The 27,630-nt window shown below is 33.3% G+C and overlaps 1 protein-coding gene across 2 annotated transcripts in view; it reads left to right on the top strand.

The window, feature by feature from the left end:
• Positions 1 to 27,630, top strand: part of CSMD3 (CUB and Sushi multiple domains 3) — a 1,208,741-nt gene that overhangs the window by 94,867 nt on the left and 1,086,244 nt on the right. For both annotated transcript variants that reach the window (XM_032760296.2, XM_032760295.2), the window contains exon 2: positions 26,893 to 27,115. In XM_032760296.2, coding sequence (XP_032616187.1) covers positions 26,893 to 27,115 — 223 coding nt within the window. The remainder of the gene's footprint in view (positions 1 to 26,892; positions 27,116 to 27,630) is intronic.

Here is a 27,630-nt window from a genome sequence, read left to right as displayed (position 1 = left end):
GGTAAAGATACAGAGATCAGGAGTCACAACTATATAAAGAACACAGCTACATCCTGAAAAATTTGCCCTGGTTTTAATAATGTGGTTACATATACAGAGTTCCATTTTTTTTAAATATCTAGTTTCCTTGGCACTTGTCAGCTAGTTTTACCACAGTCAGAAAAACATACCTTTATTTGAATTACGACAAAGAATCAGAGGAGCTTTTTGATTCCTCAATTTTAATAGCTTTTTGAACTGCCATTCCAGATTTTTTAAGTTCATTCATCTTACATTTATGGTTTTAAAAATTATGTTTGCATTTCTTATCAGAAAAGAAAGTAAAGAGAAAAGGGGGGTGGAAACTCAGAAAGTTAATATATCAAGAAAGGCCAATAAATATTTAAATTTAAATTGAGGATATTCTAAAAGTAAAAAAGAAAAATCCCAGTTATTGACTAAGAGTGGAAAGTAAGAAAAAGTCCTCCTCTCCCATGCTCTATCTCTGTTGATCTTCCAGTTTTGTTCCAGGTGGAAGAAAAATGAAAAATAAATTAAATGGTAAATGACAAAATACCTTGAATAATCCAAAAGGGCTGAAACATGGGTGGATCTAAATTATGTGAGACTTCTAAGGGGAACTTATGTGTTACAGTTTGGAACAAAACTGGAAGATCAATAGAGATAGACTTGGGAGAGGAGGACTTACTAAAAATGAAATGGTTAAAAACAAAGAAGAAGGCAAATAGCATAGCTGTGGACAGCTAAGTTCTGGAGCCGGGGTGTGAATTCCCATCCTAGTTCAGCCATTTTAAAGCTGTATAACCTGGGCAACTACTCTCAATGATTCTTCTTACTGTGCCTGTTTCTTCAACTGAAGATAGGAATAAGTTTAGAATTACCTCACTGGGATGTTGAGATGATTAAATGAGTTATTACATGTAAAATGTTTTTAAAAAAACAGAAGTAAATTACAAGACTAAGTATTTGTCTTCCTTATAAAATGACAAATAAGTTAAATGGTAAATGACAAATTTACCTTGAGTAATCCAAACAGGCTAAAACATGGGTTGATCTAAATTATTTGAGACTTCTAAGGGGAACTTCTCATTGCTTAAGCATATGGAAATATCAGAACTTCTGCTAAATTTTGTATATTCAGTTTTTTGGAGTTTAATAACAAGCCTATACATCACACATAGTATTTAGCATGTACAGTCATATTAAGTACATTGAATTTTATATAGATTTATTTAGAAAAATGTTAATGTCTAAAACTTGCAAATTTGAGCGATAAGGCAGTTCCATAGATATCATTAAAATTATTTTGGTTAGCTAACATAAAAAGATTGTACTTCAGAAGTAATTTTGAAGAATCTTCAGAAAGTAGTATCAATTAACCTTTCATAGTACTTATCTCTTGAATGTAATATTAAAGTAGGTTGGGTTTATGGATTTATCCTTTGTTTGAATATTTATCAGTACTTACAAATAATAATACAAATAATAAAAGTATGTTGCCTCAAGTAATTATTATGCTTTCTGTGTACATTGGGTGCTTTATATGCATTATTTTTAAAATCCTAAAGATTTAAAACCCTAAAATCCCTATCTTCAGTTGAAGAAACAGGCAACAGTATGAAAGTGAGGTCCAAAGAAGACACATGACTTATGAAATCTGTATAATACTAAAACACAGCAAAAGCAGGTGAAAGCTGGTGATAATTTTGGAAGTTGTAAAGTGATGTGCAATAATTATCATTATTCCACTAGATGATAAAACTTAAGGTAAAAGTTATTTTAACATGCACTTTCTAGCTCATTAGAATGTTAATATTAAGTGGTTGATGTTAAAATTTATATTTTATTTGAATGATGAGAGAACTTAGCTACAGAAAATATGAGTGGCTCGCCTATGGATTTATGAACACCAATTGCTGGAATATGAAACTGTGTCTTCCCATGTTACCTATTTTTGTATTCATTGCACAATATCGACTATACTTGTTGTTGGTATGATGCCCAAGTGATACTTACAGTGAATGCCAACTTAGGTATAAATTTCTGAAAAGTAAAATAAAGTTTAGGGAGTTGTAGTGCATGTGGGAAAATAGTAGAATTGAAAGAAGTGAAATTTCACATTATTTCAAAGCAAGCAAAGACTTTCAAACCTGCATCTCCAATTCTGTTTCTTCACAGAATTCAAGCTCTATACAACTGCTTAATAGGTGTTTTCATAATCTTTGCACTATGGTCAAAACAAGATACTGAAAACATAATTTTATCCCAAAAGACTTTGAAATCTAACTGGAAAGAAAAAAATTAACAGATGTGAGTCAACCAGCAAGCAATAAAATACTCCACAATTACTAGAAAAATTTGGTTTTAGGCTTTTAAGCAGTTATAAATGGGCCAGAGCTAACTGAGATTCAAAGAAGGCTAAACTAACTTCTAGAACCGATAGGCATAAGATATTTCAAGAGCAAAAAAAAAAAAAAATTAAATTACAAGATTGTTTTGTTCATAACCTTAGTCAGTGGAAATGTTCTTCTTCACACTCTAAGATTAATATATGTAAGAAAATACTAATATAGAATGTAGCATATTAGTATAGAAATAGCTATACACCTAAAAATATGAAGGATGTGATAATTTGATTGTTTTTAAATATAAAATTACAATATTTTTGTAGAAAATTATAGTACATTATTACAACTAATTATTTATATTTCTATTTATTTTCTGAATCATAAGATAGATTATAAAGTTTTCATGGACTATATCCTGAAAGATATATTCCACGTTGCTTGATTTCTCCCTGTCTCTTTTAGGGATGCAAATAAGTTACAGATTTGGTCTCTTTACATAATACCATATTTTTCAGAGACATTGTTCATTCTTTTTTTTTTATCTTTACTTTTGTCTGATTAAGTTATTTCAGAGAGCTAGTTTTCAAGCTCTGAGATTCTTTCCTTGGTTTGGTCTATTCTGCTGTTAATACTTGGGGATTGCATTATGGAATTCGTGTAGAGTGTTTTTCAGCTCTATCAGACCAGTTTGGTTCTTTTTTATAATGGCTGTTTTATCTGTGCACTACCATATTGTTTTATTGTTATTCCTAACTTTCTTTGATTGGGTTTTGACCTTCTTCCGAATCTTGATAATCTTCATTCTGTCCATATTCTGAATTCTGTTTCTGTCATTTCAGCCATTTTAGCCTAGTTAAAAATCCTTCCTGGGAAACCGGTGTGCTTGTATGGAGGAAAGAAGGCACTCTTGCTCATTTAGTTGCTAGAGTGCTTGCGCTGGTTCTTTCTCATCACCGTGGGTTAATGTTCCATCAGTCTTTGACGTTGCTTTGCTTTGGTTGGATTTTTTTTGCTTTTTTCTTCTTTGATGCCCTAGGGGGATTGATTATGGTGTAAGGTGGGTGCAGTTGACTGTCCTCATTTCTAGTTCACTCCTGGGTCTTGGAGGAGCCCCCTTGATTACTATCTCTGTGCCCACACTTCTTTTGTTGGGTGTTCTGGTCCACAGGACTCCCTCAGAAAGGGGCTGCAGTTGGCAGAAAAGTTGTGTCCTTGCCAGGTCGGCCCTAATTGGCTGTCCATGTGCTTCCTGGGGAAACAGGGTTGTGCCTGCCTGCAGAGTTCAGTGAAAGCAAGACCACTAGGTTGTAAGCTCTATCTGGCTATGGGAAGCAAGGATGGGTGAAGTTGCTCACCCTTCTGTCTGGGTGTTTCCAGGGCAACAGGAAGCTGTGCCCCTCAGCAAATTTGGGCCGAAGTAGGACCACTGGGATGGAAGCTCTTGCAGGTGCCCTGCCATCCAGGTGCTTGCTGCGACAACATTTTTTTTAATGTTTACATAATTTTTAAAACTTTTATGAACAATTAGCACCCGTGTGCCTTGCACATAAATAAGTATTGTAAATTTAATTATATAAATAATATATGACAATTGTTTTGAGCTTATAGTTCTCCAATGAACAAACAAAAACATGGCAGCATTTTAAAAAGATTAAATTTGGGGAAAATATAAAAATATGGGATAAATGAATCATAAAAATTTATACAAACTGTGAAAATGTGGAATATGAATTTCTATAAAATAATATAATAAAATTCAATATTAAAATTGATTTTATATTATGTTCAAAATTCCTTCTTCCCTCTCCTCCCTTCAAATTTTACACATGACATTTTCCTGTCATTACTTATTTTCATAGTTTTTACCTCATATTTCACAAATATAATCTTAAATGACTGTAAGTCCATTTAATAACTTCCCTATTTTGTTGCAGGATTGTACATTTTATTTTTATATACATTATAAAAACATTGTAAGCAAACATTTGACTTTTAAGTACATTATGAAAAGAAATAAAACTTAATCTTTTAGAAATAGGTACTTTATATCATTTATGGTAGTTTTTATTCTTTTGTGTAGATTGTAGTTTCCAGCTGGTACCATTTACCTTCTGCTTGAAGGGCAATCTTTTGCATTTCTTATTGTGAAGACTTGTAGAAAATGACTACTTTCAGCTTCCATTTATCTGAAAAATATCTTCTATACATTTAAAAAAATACTTTTTCTCATTGTAAGCTGTATTAGGTTTTCAGCAATTTAAAATTTTCTTTTTATTGTATTTTGAGTGCAATTATTATTATTATTATTATTATTATTATTTTTGTTTGTTTGTTTGAGACGGAGTCTTGCTCTGTTGCCCAGGCTGGAGTTCAGTGGCACGATCTCTGCTCTCTGCAAGCTCTGTCTCCCAGGTTCACGCCATTCTCTTGCCTCAGCCTCCCGATTAGCTGGGACTACAGGTGCCTGCCACCACACCCGGATAATTTTTTGTTTTTTAGTAGAGATGGGGTTTCACCGTGTTAGCCAGGGTGATCTCCAATCTCCTGACCTTGTGATCCACCTGCTCGGCCTCCCAAAGTGCTGGGATTACAGGCGTGAGCCACCACACCTGGCTTGAGTGCAATTATTTTTAAGAGAAAATTATGATTTTTTTCTTGGCCCATTTCCTTATGTGTAATATGTCTTTTCTCTAGTAACTTACATATTTTCTCTTCAACTATGGAAATCAGAATTTTGACTATAATTTACCTAGCTGTGGTTCGCTTGTTGCTTATCATTCTGACCTTCCTAGATCTGTAAGTTTGTGCCTTCGATAATATATGGGAAGCCTGAGCCTGTACCATAGTTCTTCTGTATTTTTTCTGTCTCAAAGGCATTAACTTTTCCAATAACACTCATTTTAAACTGTTTGACACCGGACTACAAGTCCCCTAAGTTCTGCCTATTTGTTTCACGTATTTTTTTCTCTGTGATCTTCAAAATGGACAATTTGTATTGATATGTTTTCAATTTTACTATTCTTTTGTTTTCCTAGTTTCCAATCTGATATAAAGTCCATCTCCCAAGTTCCACAATTTTGCTTTAAGTTTTTTATAGCTTCCATTTCTGTACCAACATTCCCTAGTGATTAACTCATTAAGACCATATTTTTTTCTTTTAATCATTTAAATTACCTTTAGAAGATTTTAAATGGATAAACACTCTTAAATAGCTTTAAAAGTAGCTACTTTAGAGTAATTTCTGCTAAGTCCAATATCAGAGCCATCTTGAGTTATGTTTCTTACCTCTTACTCCTCCTTCAGTCTCTTCTTCCTCCTCCTCCCCCTCTCCTCTTTCTCTTTTGTTGACTTCTTCTCCTCTTCCTTCTTTTCTTCCTATTTTGACTCTTCTTCCTCCTCCTCCCTCTCCCTCTTCTTCTTCCATTTTCTTCTTCCTCTTCCTCCTTCTCCTCTTCTTAATTATCTTCTTCAACTATGGTTTGCATTTTTCTGTTTAGTTGAATTTCTCATAAATGTTGATTCATCACTGGACATTGGGAATAATATATAATAACAGTATGTACAGACTTTGGATTCTGTTATCTTCCTTAGAAGAGTGCTAATTCTTGACTTAGAAGTCATTTTGGACTATTATCACATTGAAATTGAGTAGTTTTTATTTCATACATTGTGAGTGAGATCTATGGAAAACCCAAAATATTTGCCAAGGCCTGTAACTTGGCAAGACTTAGCTGCCAAACTTAATATGCCTGAGAATCTTGTTAAAAGTTGGCTTTAGGCTTCTGGCCTTAGGAGAGTCGAGTCGAGTTGAGTCGAGTCTAGGGTACAAATTTTACTTGCAAGGTTCCTGGGGTCTCAGATGAATGTTTAAGATATTAACAATGGGTTAATTAGATCTTGCTACACTAGGAAGACCAACATTCTAATGATTCACTAGTCTGTACTTCCTTAATTCTGCTCAGTATCTGCTTTCTCTGTTCCAGCAACAAATTCCAGGGCAGCTGTTGTTTGACAACTCTTGGATGATCTTGCTCTGGGCATCTATTATAACATTGTGCTCCTCTGTCAATTTATAGTCAATATGCACATGGACTCATGGCCTCCCCTCCCCACACAATTCTATCTTCTCTATGTTCCATTTCACAAACTCTAGTTTTTCTTCTTGCCCTGAGTTCTGAAATCTACCTCCTCAAATCAAGGGGATCATGGTACAATGTGCAAACTCTTAACGATCTGAGCCACTTTTGGGAAATTGTTTCCAGCAGAAAGCTGGCAGATCATAAAGTTCAGATAAACAAGGGATTATGAGAGACCTAAAGATTAGCATAGAAAGAATTCGATATTCACTCTATGACTGGAGGTGTAAAGGGAAAAACATTTTTCTTGGTATGTAGTGTTGTGAAGATGAAGCTTCTTTCAAGGAGAGTAAATATAAAAATTAGCCACTACTAGTATCTAGTATGGAGTATGAAAAGGCAATGATTACAATAATATATCTCTCTTTCTGAATTTTTATCTCCTGCTGGGCGTCACATTGGCCAAACTTAAATGGAAGTGGCAGGCTAGAGAGCAAGGACAGGATGATGCAGTCATAGGCCAGCCTCTCAGGACGAAAAATGGTGGAGGGAAGGAAGTAGAGATATTTAGGTGTAGAGAAGGAATATGTTTGTATATAGACATTTCCTAATTTAGAGCAGTAAGTTATTTCAAATTTATAATGAAACATATCTTTATTCACATACTTATGTAATCATTCAGGCACTATAAGAATGTGCAAAAAACAAGATTAGTATCTTGAACTACAGTATCACACATATATATATAAACTAAATATCATTGAGAACAGAAACTGATATTTTTACAAATATTAAAAATATTCTCTAGCTTGAATAAGTTTAAAGATGTTGTAGTAGTAAGGCAGTCTTAAACCAGATAGGCATAACTGGTATAAGTTTCAGAAGATTAAATAACAGTCACTTTTCCCAATTTTTTAAGGAATTTCACACACAGTATTGCTAATTCTCTTAAGTATTCTCAAAGCTAAGTGTTATCATTCTTGATTTATATAGCAGGAAACAGTCTCAGGAAGGCTAACTATATTTCCCAGTATCACATGGCTGTTCAGGGATAAAAACCACTTCCATATAAATCCAAAGTTTACTTCCTTTTTGTGTAACCATCATATAACAAAAATACACTTGTACCCCATAAATTTATATGAGCAAGCGAACAAACTCACAAAGTTTTCTTACTTACAAACTATTAACAGTGAAAGGCACTAAAGTTCATAAGATGGTAGCTACAAGTAGATTCAATTTCATTTAAAAAGAAAAGGAATGACATAAACTAAAAATCAACATTAAACTGTGTTCAGAAGACATAAAGCAGTCTGGAGAGAATGGTCGTTTACAAAACCTTTGGATTATTCCAAAGGCATTGAAATTGTGCCAAAGGCATTAAGTTTAGACCACACCAGTTTCAAGGGGTATGATTAGTTATAATTAACGTCCATTTCAGTGGCTAAGCGACAGAATAAAATTAAGGTATTAGCAACAGAAAAATATGATGGCAAGCATCATATTAATGGACTATCTTTTAAAACAACTTTTAGTTTAAGGAAAAATGGTATAATGCACTATATTTTCTTAGTGATAATGATATATGGATCCTTAATAATAATATGTGACATCTATGGTGAATGTCTAATAAAACCTACAATTGCTGAAAAGTTTAAATTTGGAATGTTAATAGATCTTAATCATCATAATGTCCTATCTGTCTGCAATGCTTGATAACTAAATAATACTTAGAATATTTTATGTTAATCAGATCAATTTAAATGTCATTTGTACAATTTTATTGCAGTTTTTTCTTTATCTTTACAATAATATACTGATGAACTGTTTATTAGTCTGCAAATAGTGCTGTAGAGATAATTCAGCTTTCATGATTTTCAGCTATGGTGTCTATTTACAATAGTATTTCTATACTTTTGAAAGTGCATTAGAGAATCATGTATTGAAGCCAGGAAGCAATAGGAAACAATCAGTTCTTTCCCTTTGACATTATAGTCTAGTGTTTACATGGAATGTGATAACATTTGTCTCAGATAGTTTCATTTGTCTGATTGATAGGCTTTCCTATACAGTTTAATTATTTCTACTTTTAAGAGGCATATTTGGTCCACGTGTTCTTTCATTACTGATTAATTTATCAAAATTTTCTTCTTGTTTTTTTTTCCTTTTTAATCTTTTAAATACTACTGGTAATATTTTGGCTATTCTACAAGTTTGGTAATTTCCTTATTATGGAAAATAGTGAACATCATAGGTAATTCTAGAGTAAATGGACAAATCAATACAAAGAGTTTACATTATAAAGAGCCCAATGAGCTCAGAAAAGCAAAACTATGTATTTTTTCACCATCAAGAAGCAAAGGAAGGATATTTTGGGTATGCAGAATGATATGAGTAGCAAAGTTGGAAGTGTTCGTCAGTCTAGACAATGCTTATGGACCAATACGACTGATAAACTTTAGAAGATATCCTTTGGACAATTTCATTGTTTACTTTACACCTAAAGCATATATTTATATGACAGTTGCAAAACTAGAGTAAAAATGAAATGTCAAATAATAAGTTTAACTCCTTCGGGAATCAAATTTGAACATTTTTTATTTCCCTCAGTTTCCATATTTTAAACAGCCTTTCAGATACTCCTATTATAGCATGTCTCATATATATATTTATAAACTACTTGTTTATGGGTTCCTGACATTAGATTCTAGAACTTAACTATTGAAATACTGTTAGACAAATTTTATAAATCTAATGTCTAGTACAGTGTTTGGCATCTAGCTCATGCTCAATAAATATTGCCTTGAACTGTTGATTACTCTTTCAAATGGTTTTGCCTGAGTGATTATTTCAGCTGATTATTGAAATGTAGTTTAGATATAGGTTTTCAGAATTAAAAATTTTGTTGCTGGTTAACAGGTGCAATTAAGATTAGGAGGAGTAAGCTCTAGTAATCTATTTTCACAGCAGGGTGATTATGATTAACAGCAAGTTATTGTATATTACAAAATAGCTACAAGAGAGGCTTTGAATACATACATATGCATATATGTGTATGCATATATACATACATGTACATATATGTGCATAAATACATGTACTTACATATATATGTACACATACAGGTTTAGTCCATATATATGTATGGAAACAACAAATTGTACCCTTAAAATATGTACAATTAAAAATAAAAGTAAATAAGTGTTAAAAAAAAGAAATAACCTCCAAAATTTATGTTGGTTGAAGAGGATCCTAAGAGGGTGGTTGCTGTGACAAAGAATAAAGAAGAATAAGTGATAAGAAATAAAGATAAAGCAATACAGGTCAATATCTACTTCTGGCACTGGTGGAGTAGACAAACATTTTCCCTTTTTTTTTTTTTTTTTTGAGACAAATTCTTGCTTTGTCGCCCAGGCTGGAGTGCAGTGGCACAGTCTCAGTTCACTGCAACCTCCGACTTCCAGGCTCAAGCGATTCTCATGCCTTAGCCTCCTGAGTAGCTGGGACTACAGGGACTACTGCACCTGGCTAATTTTTTGTATTTTTGGTAGAGGCAGGGTTTCACTGTGTTGCTCTGACTGGTCTCAATCTCCTGGCCTCAAGTGATCAACCCTACTTCGCCTCCCAAAGTGCTGGGATTACAAGTGTGCACCACCATGCTTGGCAAACAAACCCTTTCATCAGAAATGATAGAACAGAAAATTGTGATTGTTCTTTTAAAACTTAGCATACAAAAATATTTGTTGCTAGAACTAAAATACTTTAGGCACAATATAAGTCTACATGGAAAGACTGTAATGATGAATGAATAAGTATGTAGGTTACTCTAAATGAATATTGAGTGGTTAAAGCAATATTTATGTCTTCTGGGTGTTTATAATATATATAAAATTAAAATGCACAGAAACAATAGTACAAACATCAACCGATGAGGTGGAGTTAAAATGGTCTAATGTCCTCATTTTTTGTTCAGGAAGTGATAAGACTACTAATTTATAGTTGACTCTAACAATCAAGGATGCATATTTTGCTTTCTAACAGGATACGAAACTTACAAGTCAATGAAAAACATGCAATAAAAACACCTACTTGATTAATACAAGAGAAGGCAAAAACAATGACATAAAAGGAACAAAAAATAGAGGAACAAACACATAACACATATATAAATAGTTATAGTAAGTTTAGATATGTTATATACTTCAAAGTTAAGACTATAACATGAGCTAAAAAAAACCTAAATGTTGTTTATAAGAAATACACCTTGATTATAATATTTTAATAATTATAAGTGCAGATACTAATTTACAAATAGCTGAATGTATCTATGCTAATACCAGAAAAAGTATAATTTACAGTGTGACCATTGATAGATATAAGGAAGGGTATTTCATAATGGTAGACAAGTAAGCATATAACGACCATATAGTAATTTTAATTCTATTCACCTAATAACGTCCAAATATGTAGAGCAAAAACTGAAATAACAAGGAAGGGAAAATCTATGCAACAAAGATTTTTAATGAAGTTGCTCAGTAACAGATGAAAGAAACAGAATAAAAAATAGTAGATCGAATAACAATCTAAACACAATTTAAAAATTGGACCCAATTGGCATACATTCACCCAATAAAAGAAGAATATACATTATTTATGTTTACACTAGAAATTCACCAATATCAAATTATATAATTTCTCCCAAGAGAGGTAGACACTTTAGCAGTAAACATTTGTATGATGTTCTAAAATCAAAATTATCCTCTTCTGAAGAAAATAAAATAATTTAATGCATTTTTTGGTAACAACCTGAAATAGAGCCATGAAATCGTGTTTCAAAAACATCCATTTGGCAGCATATTTGATACCTTTAGGCCATAGGCATTTTGTATCCTCAGACAAATTGATACTGGGATTTTCAATGTACTTATTTAAATTTGTATTTTCTAACTCAAAGACAATGAGGCAGTTATATTATGTAATGGAGCTCCATGGCAAACTATAATAATTATAGTATAACTATGAGGCAGAGGAAGAGAAAGGGACTATAACCCATAGTATTCATTATGTTTAAAATATTGTTCAAAGAAAGTTGTTAACATGCTTAATCTTTCAAATAGTTATTCTTGTTATTCTGTTATATAGATAAAGAATCTGAGGCATAATATGATTAAATGATTTGCACAAAGGAAGTGCTAAATTGTGAAATGAGAATGTCTGGCTTCAGAGTCGATTAATGGCTCATTGAAAATCTGTCATTTTCAATAAAATTATGAGCAACATTTTAAAGTGTAATTAAACAGACAAGTGTAGACCAGAAAATCTTAATAAGTCATATCTTAGAGAATACAAAATAAAATACAGTGATTTATTTTAGAGAAATGCAGCCAGGTCCAAATTCAGTAGTTTTAGTATATTTAGAGTCGTGCAAGCATCAATGTGATCTAGTTTAAGAACATTATTCTAAAGAAAAACCCTATTATCAATCACACTCCATCCTACTCCACCACTTACCTCTGTGCAGTCCTAATCAACCACTAATCATTTTCTGTCTGCATAGATTTGCCTATTCTGGACATTTCATATGAATGGAACCATTCAGTATATATTATTTTATTACTGAATAATTCCACTTGGCATAATGTTCTTGAGTTCCATGTTGTTGCAAGTATCAGTGCTTTATTTTATTTTATCATTAAATAGTATTCTATTGTGTGAATATACCACATTTTGTTTATCCCTTCATCGGTTAATGGAGATTCAACTTATTTTGGCTATTATAAATAATGCTACTATGAACATTAGTACGCAAGTGGCATATGGATATATGTTCTATTTCTCATAAGTATATGCCCAGTAATGGAATTTCTGAGTCAGGTGGTACTCTATGTATAATCTATTGAGGAATTTGCAAATTATTTTCTAAATTGGCTGCACCATCTTACATTTTGAGATTTCTCATTCTATCATATCTTTGACAACAATTATAGATGTTCTAATGGTTATCTAGTGGTATCTCACTGTGATTTTAAGTTGCATTTCCCGAGTTATTTTTAAGCATCTTTTCATACGCTCTTTTGTTTATATATTTTTACCAGGGTGACTACTAAAATGCTTAGCTTGTTTATTTCATTTTGTTGTTCTTTTTATTGTTGTTTTAAGAGTTATTTATATATTTTGAATAGAAGTATCTAATCAGATGTATAATTTGCTAATACTTTTTCCCATTCTATGGGTTGTTTCTTTCACTTTCCTTTTGTTATTTATTGAAAATAAAAATTGCATATATTTATTGTCTACAATATGTTTTCAAATACATATTATGGAATGTCTAAACTGAGTTAATTAACATATGCATTACCTTACATACTTATCATTTTTTTGTGGTAAAAACACTTAAAATTTACTTCCTTAGCAAATTTCAAGAATATAATACATTGTTATTAACTATAGTCACCATGTTATACAATAGATCTCTTGAACTTATTTCTCCTAACTCAAAGATTGTATCTCTCTACCAACATCTCCAAAACTTCACTCCTGATCTTTCAGTTTCCTTATGGTATCATTTATAACACACAAAGCTTTTACTTTTGATAAAATCTAATTTATCTATTTTTTAAATTTTCTCTTGTGCTTTCAGTGTTAGATCTAAGCTATTACCTAAACCAAAGACATGAAGTTTTACTTCTATGTATTTTTCTAAGATTTTAATAATGTTAGCGATATATTTGTCCTATTGTCCTTTTTGAGTTAATTTTTCTGTATGCTATGACGCTAGTGCTCATACTTTTGCATGTGCATATCCACTTGTCCCAGTTCCATTTGTTGAACAAACTATATTTTCTCAATTAAATTTTCTTGTCATCCTTATTAAAAATCTGTGGCCAGACTTGCTCTTCCAGGAATATGGCATAGACATACTTCTCTCCATTTCTCATGCTACAAACAACTAAAAACCCTCTATGTTATATATAAAGCCAATATTGAGAGGTGGGGGAAAAAAGGCAGATTGACCAGTGAACTTGACATCTAAAGAACAACATTTTGCTAATTCTCTGGAATTTCCTTTTACTTCAAGTATCTCAGTCTCAGGCTTAAATAAGCCAGTAACTTGGAAATGACAGACACAGTCATAAAAAGCACCAATAAAAGCCTACCTTCTCTACCCAAAGGACCAAGAAAATGGAAACACAGAAAGACAAAAAAAATTTAAGTTAATGTATGTCCTATACCAGCCAAACAACACAGAAAAATATGTGGCTTCCACCTCTATCCACAACAAAAAAAGACTGAATGGAGAGCTGGTACTTTCTTGTAGGCTTACCAGGCTACAAGAAAGTGTTCCAACACCCTCACTGTGGTGGTGCTTGAAAGCACCATCTCTGCTAGCCAGTAATGAGACCCCCCGTACTGCGGTGTCAGTGTAAACACTGGATCCTGGACTTTCATACCCAATTCATAGTAACAAGGTGCTTCTTCTGCTTCCTGCTGGGGTGGTGTCAAAAGAGATCTAGTGTTCAGAGTGATCACCAGCACCCAATTACAACAATGTGACTCGCTGGGTTGTTAATGGAGGCCAGTTAGGAAACATGGACTTCTCCTTCGACCTGACAACAATGAGGTAATCCTCCCCTTCCCATTCCACTGCTGGGGTAGACTCCGAAAAAGACTCATACACTGAAACGTAATACAGTCCAGAGTTCCTTAGCATAATATGAAAATATGCCTATTGCAGTTAAAAAACTCATTTGTCATACAAAAAACCAGCAAGATATCAAACTAAGTAAAAAAAAGTTGGATGCCAACCCTAGATGACAGAGATTTTAAAATTATCTCACAGCAGTATTTTTTAAATTAAGGCATGCACATTTTTTAGACTAAATGCTATTGCACACTTAATAGAATATAGTATAGTGTAAATTTAACTTTTATATGCACTGGGAAACCAAAACGTTCATGACTCACTTTATTGCAATATTTCCTTTATTATTGTGGTTTGGAATTGAACCCACAGTATCTCTGAGGTATGTCTATATACGATCCTGCCATCAGCAAATATTTGTATTTCTTTCTTTGCTGTATGGTTGCATTTTATTTATTTTTTTCTTATCTAATTTCTCTGGCTAGAACCTCAAGTATAAGGTTAAATACAAGTGGCAAGGATGAATATCCTCGTTCTGTTCCTGAGCTTAGAGGAAAAGCCCTGTCTTTTACCATTAAATTTGATGGTGGTCGTCAGTTTAACATAGCTGTTCTTTATCAGGTTGAAGATGTTCCATTCTATTTTTAGTTTATTGAATGGTTTTACTCTAAAAAGCATGTTGAATTTTGTAAACTATATATTCTTTTTCTATTGGGATACTAAGTGGATTTTGTCCTTTATTCCGTTAATATGTTGTTACATTAATTGATTTCAGAATGTTTAGTTTTGCATTCCTGGGTAAATCTCATTTGGTTATTATGTGTGATTATTTTTTTATTTTGCTGAATTCAGTTTTCTAGTATTTCATCAAGGATATTTTTATAAATATTCATTAGAAATATTGATCTGTGGAATTTTTATCTCACATTGTCTTTGTTTTTTGGTATCAGAGCAAGATGGTCTTTAAAATTCGTTGGGAAGTGTTTCTTTCTCTTTTATTTTGTGGAAGAGTTTGTGAAAAGTTGGTATTAATTTTTTATGTGTTTAGTAAAACCAATGAAGCTTTTTGGGCCTAGGATTTTCTTTGTACAATTTTTTTTTAGTCAAACATTCAATCTCTTATTGTAGTTCTATTCATATTTTATAATTCTTCTTTAGTTTATAGTTTGGGCCATTCTAGGAATTTGTTCATTTCATTTGAATACTCTAACTTTTTAATTCATAGAATTCCCTATAACCTTTATTTCTGTAAGGCTGGTAGTTATGTGCTCTCTATTATTCTTGATTTTAGTAACCTGTCTTCTCTCTTTTTGTTTTTGGTTAGTCTACATAAAGTTTTGTCAATTTGCTGATCTTTTGAAACAATCAACGTTTGGTTTTGAGAACAAAATTTTTTCTGTTGTCTTTGTATTTTCTATTTCATTTATATCTCCTTTGTTGGGTGCAGTGTTCTATAGATGTTAGTGGGGCTTAGTTGGCTTCTGGTCTTGCTTGAGTATTTTATATCTTTGCTGATATTCTGCTTTGTTGTTATATCCATTACTGAAAGCAGAGAATTAAAGGCTCCAACTATTATTTTTGAAGTATATACTTATGCCTTCAATTCTGCCATTTTTTCCATGTATTTTGAGGATCTTTTGTTAGGTACACATATTTTCATGTTTTTTTTATTAATATGGACTACTATATGACTATAAAAGTATTCATTTACCTCTGTAACAATTTTTATGTTGTCTATTTGGTATGATATGAGGTTAGCCACTCCAGCTCAATTTTCATAACTGCCTCCATATTATATATTTTGCCATCCTTTTATTTTACTTTCATTTGTTTTATGTCTTTGTACCTAAAATATGTCTCTTGAATAATAATTTTCATCCATCTAGCAATACCTATCATTTAATTGGAGTGTTTATTCCATTTATATTTGATGTTATTACTGACAAGGCAGTACTTATTCTTGTCATTTTGCTATTTGTTTGCTGTACGCCTTATATGTTTGTTCTTTCCTTTCATTACTACCTCATTTTTTTTGTTAAATACTTTCTAGTGTACAATTTTAATTCCTCTGTTGTTTCTTCCAGTATATTTTTGAGATATTTTCTTATTTGTAGTGCTGTGGATTACAATTAGCTTCTTACTTCAACATTCTAGTTCAGATTAATACTAACTTAATTTCCAAAACAGACAGAATATTTGCAGCAATCTGCTTTCATTCTCTCCTCATTTTTATAGTAGCATTTTATCATCAAATGTTATATCTATACATTATAAACTATTCAGAAATGTCTTATAATTACTGTTTTTGCAGTTTAAAAATTATATAGGAAAATAAAACAGTTAAAATATACATTTTTTGTTGTCTTCATGTTCACCTAGGTAGCTGCTTTACTGGTACTCTTTATTTATGTAGATTTGAATTGCTGCATCATGCTTTTGCATTTCAGCCCAAAGGACTCATTTTAATTTTTCTTGTAAGACAGGTCAGATAGTGATGCATTTTAGCAGTTTTTTTTTTCAAATGTCATTATTTCTCCTTCATTTTTGAGAGCCTTTTTGGTTATAGATTTTCTTGTTAACGTTCTCTTGTTTTCATTCCTTTAAACATGTAATTCTACAACTTTTGGCCTTAATCGTTGTTAATCTTTTATATGCTTGATTTATTTTTCCTCTTTGCTGCTTTCAAGATTCTCACTTTGTCTTTCAACAGTTTCACTGTGATGTGTCTGGGTGTGGATCTCCATATGTTATTTTTCCTGGATGTGTAGATTAATATTTTGAAATCATATTTGAAAGTATTTGACCACTGTTTTTTTTCCCCCCAAATATCATTGCTGTCCTCACCTCTTGCATCTTCTTCTGGGACTTCAATTATGCAGATCTTGGTATGTATAATGTTGTCCCAAAAGTCTCTGAGGCTCTCCTTATTCATGTTCATTATTTTCTGTTTATGTTCCCTAGAGAGGATAATCTCATTGAATTATCTTCAAGTTTACTGATTCTTCTTCATGAACTTCAAATTTCTTGCTTAATTCCTTTAGTGAATTTTTCATTTTTCAATTATTTAACTTTTCAACTGCAGAATTTCCATCTGGTTATTTTAAGTTAATTTCTCATTAATAGTATTATTTATTTGGCGAGACATTATTTGTACATTTTCAATTAATTCCTTATTTATTTATTTATTTTCGTTCTTTAAACATACTTGTAGTAGCTAACTTAAAATCTTTGTCATATATGTCCAATTTCTGAACTTCGAAAATAGTTTCTAACCACTGATTTTTAAAATGAGCCATACTTTACAGTTTCTTAAAATGTGTCATAATTTTTGTTGAAAACATGATATTTTAGTGCAGGAAGTGGTGGCTCGCAGCTGTAATTCCAGCATTTTGGGAGTCTAAGGTGGATGGATCAGTTGAGTCCAGGAATTTGAGCCTAGCCTGGGCAACATGATGAAATTCCACCTCTACAAAAAAATACAAAAATTAGCTGTGCATGGTGGAGCATGCCTGTAGTCCCTGGTACTTGGGAGGCTGAAATGGGAGGATGGCTTGAGCCTGGGACAGTTGAGGCTGCCGTGAGTCCTTATCATGCCACTGTACTCCATCCAGCCTGGGCGACAGTGAGACCCTGTATCAAAAAAAAAAAAAAAAAAAGAAAGAAAGAAAGAAAACATGGTATTTTAAATACTAGAATGTACCATCAGTGGAAATCATATTCTCACCCTTCCAGGTTTTGTTGCCTGTACCTGTTTTTCGTTGTTTTGATATTTGTTCACTTATTGACTTTCGCAGGTTAATTCTGTAAAGTCTGTATTCTTTCTAGGGCATGGCTAACCTAGCCTCTGCTCAGTTAGCAAATTATAGGTCAGATATTTCCTCAAATATCATAAGCAAATCAATATATCTTTTGTCTTATCCCAAAAGCTTTTCTCTCTGGTGTGTTTGTGTGTATGTGTGTGTGTGTGTCTGTGTGTGTCTGTGTGTTTGGGCACAACTTCAACATTATAACAATTTACAAGTTTGTCTTAGCTTTCACTTCTTTTTTAGGCAGGATCTCAGGTCATCCGTAAGTGAGATACTGGTTCACTCTCAGCTTAGCATTCACACAGGCCTGCACATGCACATAACCTTGTGAATATGGTAGAGCTTTTCAAAGCCCCCTGTGAGCACGTCTTTCCCCAGACCTTCCTTTTATGTTTTGGCCAGGCTTTTGTTCCAATTTACACAGCAGCTTCAGGCAGTTGCAATGTTAAACAATTGTTTCAACTTTTTTTTTTTTTAACAAATGAGCTGGAGATAGGGCTCTAACCATGGAGAAATCTCCATGTCAGGCGAAATAACAGCAACATGTGCAAATTGAGTTTTCCAGGGGAATGCAAGATAGGTTAAATAACGACAGTCTTCTGGGCAAGGGGAAAGGAATGCATTGAGGAGCACCAAATCTGGTCTCTTCCCCCTGGTTGCTGAGAGGCTGTTTTGCACAGCTACCAGGGATGGGAGGCTGCTGATTTTGAAGGTTCCTACTGGGAAGAGGGGAATGGGAGTAGTTGAGTTACAGTGCTATATTCCATGCCATTATTAGTAAGGTTCAGCAGTTTTTCTTGAAAAAAACACCCCTTATATTAATTCCAGATTTGGGATAAATCCCATAGCTCTGGAAAAAATAGATTTTGACCATTTTTGCCAGTATATTTGTTGCTTTTAATGCATGGGACTCTATATGGAGGCCTCCCCTCTGCCATTCCAGAAGTACCACCAAATACAAGTCATTTTATTCAAAAAGTAATATGTTGTCACTAATTATCCTATTCCACATATATTCTCATAAAATGAGAAAGTGTAATTAATATAGTCCTCTTAACAGCAGGATGTCAGCTGCCCAATTAAAAATAAAGAAAATCACAGAAAAATACTACTCTCTAATTTGAAATACTTTAGGTTTTATAAGTCAGTAGTATTTTATATAAGCTCTTGGGTGGCAGTGGGAAATCCAGCTGGGACTTAGACTTCTTGAAGCTATCCAATTATGTTTGACATAATTCATTATATTCTTTCTCAAACTTTCAAACTTAGGTACAAACTAAGGAAATAATTTTTACTTTCTGAGTTAATTTGTATTTCTATCATTAATGCCATCTTTTTATTGAGTGATTCCTAGATTTTTCCTATAATATATACGACTGAATTGACTCAAATATCAAAAGGTTTAAGCTTAAAATGTCATTCTCATGAATTTGGAATGGGTTATAAACTTTATAAAATTAACTGAACTGTATAGAATTAATTTTGTGTGAAAATAAGAAACAATAAAATCAGAAGGACACAGTGGCATAAATGTCTGAAATAAAGTTTACTTAATAGTAGCAGATAATTTGTATTAGTTAATAATTCAGAGATCCAAATGAGGAGACATACACTAATAAGTTTTATAGATAAAACACTTACACATTTCTTCATCTTTAAAATGTAGAGCGTACTAATATGTACCTCACAAGCTTATTGTAGAGATTTAATAAAATAATATATGTTCCTTGACAATAGAAATCTCAGAATAAATGAATATTCTGGAGGCAGCTTTTGCTGTTGCTTCTTGTTATTTAATTTGTAGACAAATCAGTTACCCTGATTAAAAAAAACTGTTATTATTGTAGATGTTATAGTGAGGATCATCAAGAAAAAAACTAGAAATAATGGGATCTTAATATAATTAATATAACAACATGGTCACTTTAAAAAGACAAGATGGTATCTGCGCTAGCAGGATTTATAATCAACTGAACTCTATCAACACGTTCAAAGAAAGACTGTCAGAAACAAGGGGGCTTTTTCACTTATTGAACTATAAAATGTGGAATCTAAGATGTGAACATTAGCATTACTCATTGTAATTATATCCCATAAGGTAAATACCACTGCATTCTGGAGATAACCATGAAAAAGTAGCCAAGTTAGGTGTTATGAAACATTTTAAATATACACATAATCCCTCTTATTTAAAATAGGTGTTTTTACTTCTTTTTTCTAAATTAATTATAAATATCTTATAATTTAAGATGTCTTCTTATTTGGATTTGCTATATAGAGAAATATGTTAGGAAGAAATATTGGCACTGTAGTTTTTCATCTCACACTCTGTGAGTTTATTTATTGTAAGTCTACCCTGATGGACGGACACCTCACTCTCTGTCACTTATTCCATTTTCTCATAATCTGAGGCTAAGATCTACACTTGGAATTATGACACATTCACTTAGGAAACTTTCTGTGACCGAGAGACCCTTTTAGGAGACAGCAGGTGAGTCTGCCTAAACAAACTCTTGTGGCATTGCATTCCAATACTTTTTCTACAATGACTGCATATAGAACTCTTTTCTACCCTACAACTCTTTTCATCAATGGGGAATTGCGGGATGAGGAATAGACTGAGAAACTTGAGTGTAAGACTGTATTAGTCTGTTTTCTTCCTGCTGATAAAGACATACCCGAGACTCAGCAATTTACAAAGAAAGAGGTTTAATGAACTTAGTTTCACATGGCTGGGGAGGCCTCACAATCATGGTGGAAGGCAAGGAGGAGAAAGTCACATCTTACATGGATGGCAGCAAGTAAAGAGAAGAGAGTTTATGCAGAGAAACTGCCTCTTATAATACCATTAGTTCTTCTGAGACGTATTCACTATCATGAGAACAGCATGGGAAGACCTGCCCCCATGATTCAATTACCTCTCACTGGGTACCTCCCACAACATGTGGGAATTCAAGGTGAGATTTGGGTGGGGACACAGCCAAATCATGTTATTCTGCCTCTGGCCCCTCCCAAATACCATGTCCTCATATTTCAAAACCAATCATGCCTTCCCAACAGTCTCCCAAAGTCTTAAGTCATTTCAGCATTAACTCAAAAGTCCATAGTCCAAAGTCTCATCTGACACAAGGCAAGTCCTTTCCGTCTGTGATCTTGTAAAATCAAAAGCAAGTTAGTTACTTCCTAGATATGATGACAGTGAGACCCAAGTCATATAAAATTTAGTTACCTTTCAAGTGTAAATACACTGTTAATTTTAAGTGTACATTAAAAGATAAGGTCTGAAAAACATAATATATGGCATTTAGAAATTGTAAAACATGAATCTATGAAAAAGTTGCAATGCCAGTTTTTGAGGGGAGTTTTCCATATACATCATACTGACTTAATCTAGATTTAGTTTTACATCTATGTGTTCTCATAGCAAAGTGTGCACACCCAAATCATAATACTTCTGTATTTCGTAGCAATGGCCTAAATGTCCTGCTGTCTCATGTTTTAGCTTGTCAGCTCCCAGAAGACAAGCTGGGACAATGTTCTTTGTATCGTTTTACCCTTAAGGCATGAAATATGTGATGAATAGATGAATGAATATAGGAAAACAATCATCAGAGGAGACGAGAAAAAGGAGGTCGAGGTTCCACATGTACTATAAAGAACAATAAGGAATTGTGAATTTATGAAAACAATGAGCAAGAATAACCAAAGCTGTTTTATTTAGAAATGTATTTACAAAGGCAAATATAGGTTCCAAGTGAATCACAATAGTAATCAGCAAAATTACAATAGCAATTACAAGAGTAAGTACTTAATAGTTATCAGAGAAATGCAAAAGAAAATAGTATGATAGTATGATAACTTTTTTTTGCCTTGCAAAATTTGCCTTTTAGCTTCTTGACATTGGCTTTGGCAATTAATTTTGATACCACTCCAAAAAGCTCAAGCTACAAAAACAAAAGTAAATAAACAGAACAACATTAAACTAAAAACCTTAGGAACAATAAAGGAAACAATCAACAAAATAATAGGCAACTTATGGGCTATGGAAAATATTTTCAAACCACACTTTTGTTAAGGGGTTAATATATCCAAAATTATAAAGAATTCTTATAACTCAATAGCAGAAAAAACAATAACCTGATTTTAAAAATGGGCAAAAGACCTGAACAGGCATTTCTCCCAAGAAGATATAAAAATGGCAAAAAGGTATATGAAAAGATGCTTAACATCATTAATCTTTAAAGAAACGCAAATTTAAACCACTATAAGATATTGCCTTACTCCCGTAAGTATGATTATTATCAAAAAGATGAGATGACAAATGTTGTCAGGGATGTGGAGAAAAGGAAACCCTAGTACACTATTGGCGGGAATGTAAATTAGTACAGCCATTATGAAAAAACTGTATGGAGGTTCCTAAATAAATTAAAAATATTATATTAATAAAACCACTATATGACCCAGCAACTCCTCTTCCAGGTATATACCAAAATGAGATACAATAACCACCATGTAAAAATATCTGCACTCCCATGTTTTTTGCAGCATTATTCACAATAGTCAAAATGTGGAAACAGCCTAGATACACAGTGAGAGATAAATTGATAAAGAAAATGAAATGTGTATACATACATACTAACACACAAAATGGAATCTTATTCAGCCTTGAAAGGGAATATAGATCCCTTTTTATGTATACACAATGGAATATATTTTATACACACACACACACACACACACACACACACACACAAATCTTATTCAGCCTTAAAAAAGGAAATCCCACCATGTGCTACAACCTGGATGGACTTAGAAGACTTAGAGGACATTACGCTAAGTGAAATAAGCCAGGCACAGAAGTAAAAATATTGGAAGATATCACTTATATGTGAAATATATTTTTTTAAAAAGCTTAAGTACACACAGATAGGCAATGAAAACATTGATTTCCATGGGTTAGCAGGAGTAAAGGGAAGAGAAAGTGGGGAGCTATAGGTCATATAGCAGATATGTAGGATGAACAAATTTAGAGGCCTGATGTACCACATTAGGACTAAAGTTAATGAAATTGTAAGGATTTTTGTTAAATAAGTATATTTTAGCTGCTCTTGTCACACAAAAAAGTAACTATGTGAGATGATAGCTACAGTAATCTATTTCACTATGGTAACCACTTTACTCTGTATGTATTCCACGGCATCAAGTTGCAAATTTCAAATAAACATGATAAAATTTCTTAGAAAGCAAAAATGAAAAACAAAATTTGCCTTTCAAAAATATCTAATGTTGCCAGAATTAGGGTTGAGGGTGAAAAACACTTCAACAATGGTGACAGAAACATAAATTTTCATATTTATTAAGTATGGTTTCACTGTATCTATATAAATTTTCAGCAACCTCATTTCTAGGATTCCACCTTAGGAGGTATCAAGCAAGTGCACAAGGATATATGCCTTTTGTGCACAAAAGATATATACTTTGTACAAGGATATGTGTACAAAGTTGTTTTCACAGAGTTGCTCATTAGACCTTTGTAACCATAAAAATGAAGTTATCATTAGGAGAATGGTAAAATATAGGCATACTATATGCTGCATAGCTATGAAGTCTTTCAGAGAAGAATGTAGTAGGAGTCTACATCTGTACCCAGAAGAATGCCAGTGATTTTTTTAAATAGATATAACAGTTCAGAAAAATATGCATAATATGACTGACACCACTTGAAAAATAATATAGAATGGATATCTGCTTGTGCCTAGAAAAGACCTAGTAAGAAAAACACTGCGCTGTTAAAAATGACCAACTGTGTGAAGCATAAATGAATGAGGGAGGATATTTTGCTTTATAATGCTTACTTCTGATTTTCAGATTTTTAAAGTAAAAAAATTTAAACCTCCTTTTTGGAAAAAATGTACTTTATTATAGAGAATAATGCTATGTTTAATCTAACTTCATGATAAAAACAAAAATAAAAAGAACAATACAGATAAGGAAGTTTAAATATAGGTGTAATTCCTAATTTGTCTAAAAATAACAGTACTTGAAATGCATGAATCAGCAGGCCCTTGAAGAATGAGTGGACAAAACTGAGCAGGTTATTTTAAGACATATGTCCTTTTTCTAAAACTATCAGGGTTATGGGGCTGGAGAGTATATAAAACAGCCCATAGATCAGATTGTAGCTGAAGGGATTCATGCTTGCCTTTAGTTACAAAGTTCAAATTGGAAGCTGTTCAGGCAGAAAACTAATAGAAATGGGTGATAGCTAATTAACCTATGGCTTCAAAGTAATTACTCTGCAAGAAGCAATTTAAAAAGAGACCTTTTAGTTATTTATTTATTTTTGAAAATCATAAAATGCCCTATTTGACTTTTGGTGCATGAGCAAAATTATCTGAATATACACACAAATATTGATTTTTTTTTTAAACCTCTTCTACCTGATCCAACTTCTTGGTCAATTTTCTTTTTTTTTTGAGACAGAGTCTCGCTGTCGCCCAGGCTGGAGTGCAGTGGCGCGATCTCGGCTCACTGCAGGCTCTGCCCCCCGGGGTTCACGCCATTCTCCTGCCTCAGCCTCCCGAGTAGCTGGGACTACGGGCGCCCGCCACCTCGCCCGGCTAATTTTTTGTATTTTTAGTAGAGAGGGGTTTCACTGTGTTAGCCAGGATGGTCTCGATCTCCTGACCTCATGATCCGCCCGCCTCAGCCTCCCAAAGTGCTGGGATTACAGGCGTGAGCCACCGCGCCCGGCCGGTCAATTTTCAAAGAGGCAAAATGATAACAAGAACTATGCTTTATAGCACATAAACATACCAAATATCCCAGGCTTAAGACTTTGCCATGTGGTGAGATATAGGAAAAGATCCCTGTAGTAAATTTTGCTCAGAGGATAGGATTATATTGGTCAACCAAGCCCTGGACCACATTTCTCATCACTGGAGTCAGCAGAGTCAGCTGCTCCAAAGTATGTAGCTGTTTTGGCCTGTCCAGTGGCTCACTCCTGTAATCCCAGAATTTTGGGAGGCCGAGGCCGGTGTTTTACTTTAGGTCAGGAGTTCGAAATCAGCCTTGCCAATGTGGTGAAACCCCGTCTCTACTAAAAGTACAAAGATTAGCTGGGTGTGGTGGCGTATGCCTGTAATCCCAGCTACTCGGGAGGCTGAGGCAGGAGAATCACTTGAACCCAGGAGGCGGAGGTTGCAGTTAGCCGAGATCATGCCACCACACTATAGCCTGGGCGACAGAGCAAGATGCCGTCCCCCCAAAAAAAAACAAACAACAAAACAAAAAAAGTATATAGCTGTTTGATAGAGAAGTGGCTTCCCTGGTGAAAACAAGATGCTATTGTGAAAAGAATGTGGAATAAATGTACAACATCCCAAATCAACCACTATCTGCCACAATCTACAACTCTGGCTTCTGAGGACTTCTATTCAGCAGTCCTCTTACTTTTAAAAAGTATCCATACTTACATAAAATATATTCATTTCTTCCCAAAGAGAGGAGCCCCAAATTTCTTGCATTTCTATGCCAGTTCCAAACATAGATGCTTTGGGTAGTATCGAGTTCTCTCCCTCAAATTAGCTTGATATCTCTGATTTACAGCTTTCTGGCACTTCAGCTTCCTGTAGGACTCACATATAAAGATAATAACATCTGGGTGAAGAGGTTCTCATGAGTACTTCTGATCCTGTTTAACCGCCTCTAAATGCAAGTTTTATTAGCATGCAGTCTACATAAAGAATGGGACCATCTTCACTTACTGTTGTATTAATCTTAGGTTTTTACATTACAGAATATGCTACAGAATATTATATATTTGAAGAGGCCAGGCATGGTGGCTCACGCCTGTAATCTCAGCACTTCGGGAAACCGAGGCGGGTGGATCACCTGAGGTCAGGAGTTCAAGAGCAGCCTGGCCAACATGGTGAAACCCCCTCTCAACTACAAATACAAAAATTAGCCCAGCGTGGTGGTGCACGTCTGTAATTCCAGCTACTCAGGAGGTTGAGGCTAGAGAATCGCTTGAACCCAGGAGGCAGAGGTTGCAGTGAGCCGACATCTCGCCACTGCACTACAGCCTGGGTGACAGAAGAAAATTCTGTCTCAAAAAATATATTTATATTTAATATATATATATTTGATATATATTTAATATACATTTGATATACATTTGATATATATATTTAATATATTTGAGATATATATTTGAGATATATATTTAATATATATACCTGATATATATATATATTTGAAGAGACAAATTGCTGAAGAAATATAGTAAGTTTTCTAGGTATCTCCAGGACTCATGCTATCAGTAACTTAGACTTTCCATGGAACAAATACAGAAGTTCTTAAGATGGGTGCTGTCAGTTGTCCAAGATCCATTTATTTAACATATTTTTGTCCTGACCTTCGGATTCACTCTGATGTAGTTCATCATGGACTAAATGTTTTAATGAAAGGTAGAGCCATTTCATAGAATTAAAAAAATTCTTCTTCTATAATCAGGGTGAGACATTTTCCTAAAGCATGTGAGCTACAGGGTAGAGATCTGAATATGTCAAAAAAAGCTAATATGTGTTGCCAAGAAAAAATGGAGTTAATTCTTTGGGACCCAAAATGCAGACAAAGATCTTTAAAATGTCAATGTTGTTTATGAGCTTCCACAATGAGATTTAAAACTCTTTGAGGAAAGATACCGTGTTCTAGGATTGTGTTTGTCTATAGGAACCTGTAATGGATAATGAATCAGGTGTATGAAGATAATTTTATTTCATCAACTGCTTTATAATTATTTGCCTCAGTATGTATTATAAATGATAAATCTTCTATTATTTTGTTTCTTATATTTTACATATATATTTGTATATAGTGCCCAGCTCTTAAACTGCCATTTATAAAATTATTGTTAACTTTGGTCTTGGAAATGCAATAGACTTTCAAAATAATATTATCTCCTGGATTGTTCTTGATTTATATAATATTAATGTTTGTTTATTTGTCTTTTGTTGCAGGATTTATTTATACATGTGGTGGAACTTTAAAAGGACTTAATGGCACTATAGAAAGCCCTGGTTTTCCATATGGATATCCAAATGGTGCAAACTGTACGTGGGTAATAATAGCAGAAGAACGAAATAGAATACAAATTGTTTTTCAGTCATTTGCTCTAGAAGAAGAATACGACTACTTATCATTATATGATGGACATCCTCATCCTACAAACTTTAGGACAAGGTTAGTGTGTTTTGAGTGGAAGACTGGAGAAAAAATATTTTCTGGGTAAAAGTAGTTTATTTTACAAAAGATGCTTAACATTTGTGATGCATTTATAATAAAGTTGTATTCACCATCTAATTATTATTTATTTGGAAATATATCACCCCATGAGCAAATTAGCTTGGTGTCTCTGATGTCATACTGCCAGTACGTTAATACTATGCCTCACAAAGGTGAATGCATATTGAGTGGTGATCTCTTTATAGTGGCTAAAGGTATTTTGTTTTTAAAAATCATTATCTCAAGGTTTCATTCATTATGGATATAACTTTTGATAAAGTAAAACATACTATATAAGGTATATTTCAGTGACAATATGCTGAATTTTAATATACAACACTATGCAAAAACACTTTAAGTCAGCATTCATGGATAGTAGAATAAATTAATTTCTGATAATGTGTGTAGTTTATAAAATCTAATATCTGAAAACTACATACTTTCTTGTCAAAAACGGGGACATTTATATTTTT

This window comes from Hylobates moloch, unplaced genomic scaffold (genome assembly GCF_009828535.3).
Source record: "Hylobates moloch isolate HMO894 unplaced genomic scaffold, HMol_V3 SCAFFOLD_9, whole genome shotgun sequence".
Classification (NCBI taxonomy): Eukaryota; Metazoa; Chordata; class Mammalia; order Primates; family Hylobatidae; genus Hylobates; species Hylobates moloch.
Note: the sequence above shows the minus strand (reverse complement) of the source record. Positions and strands in the feature narration are given on the sequence as shown.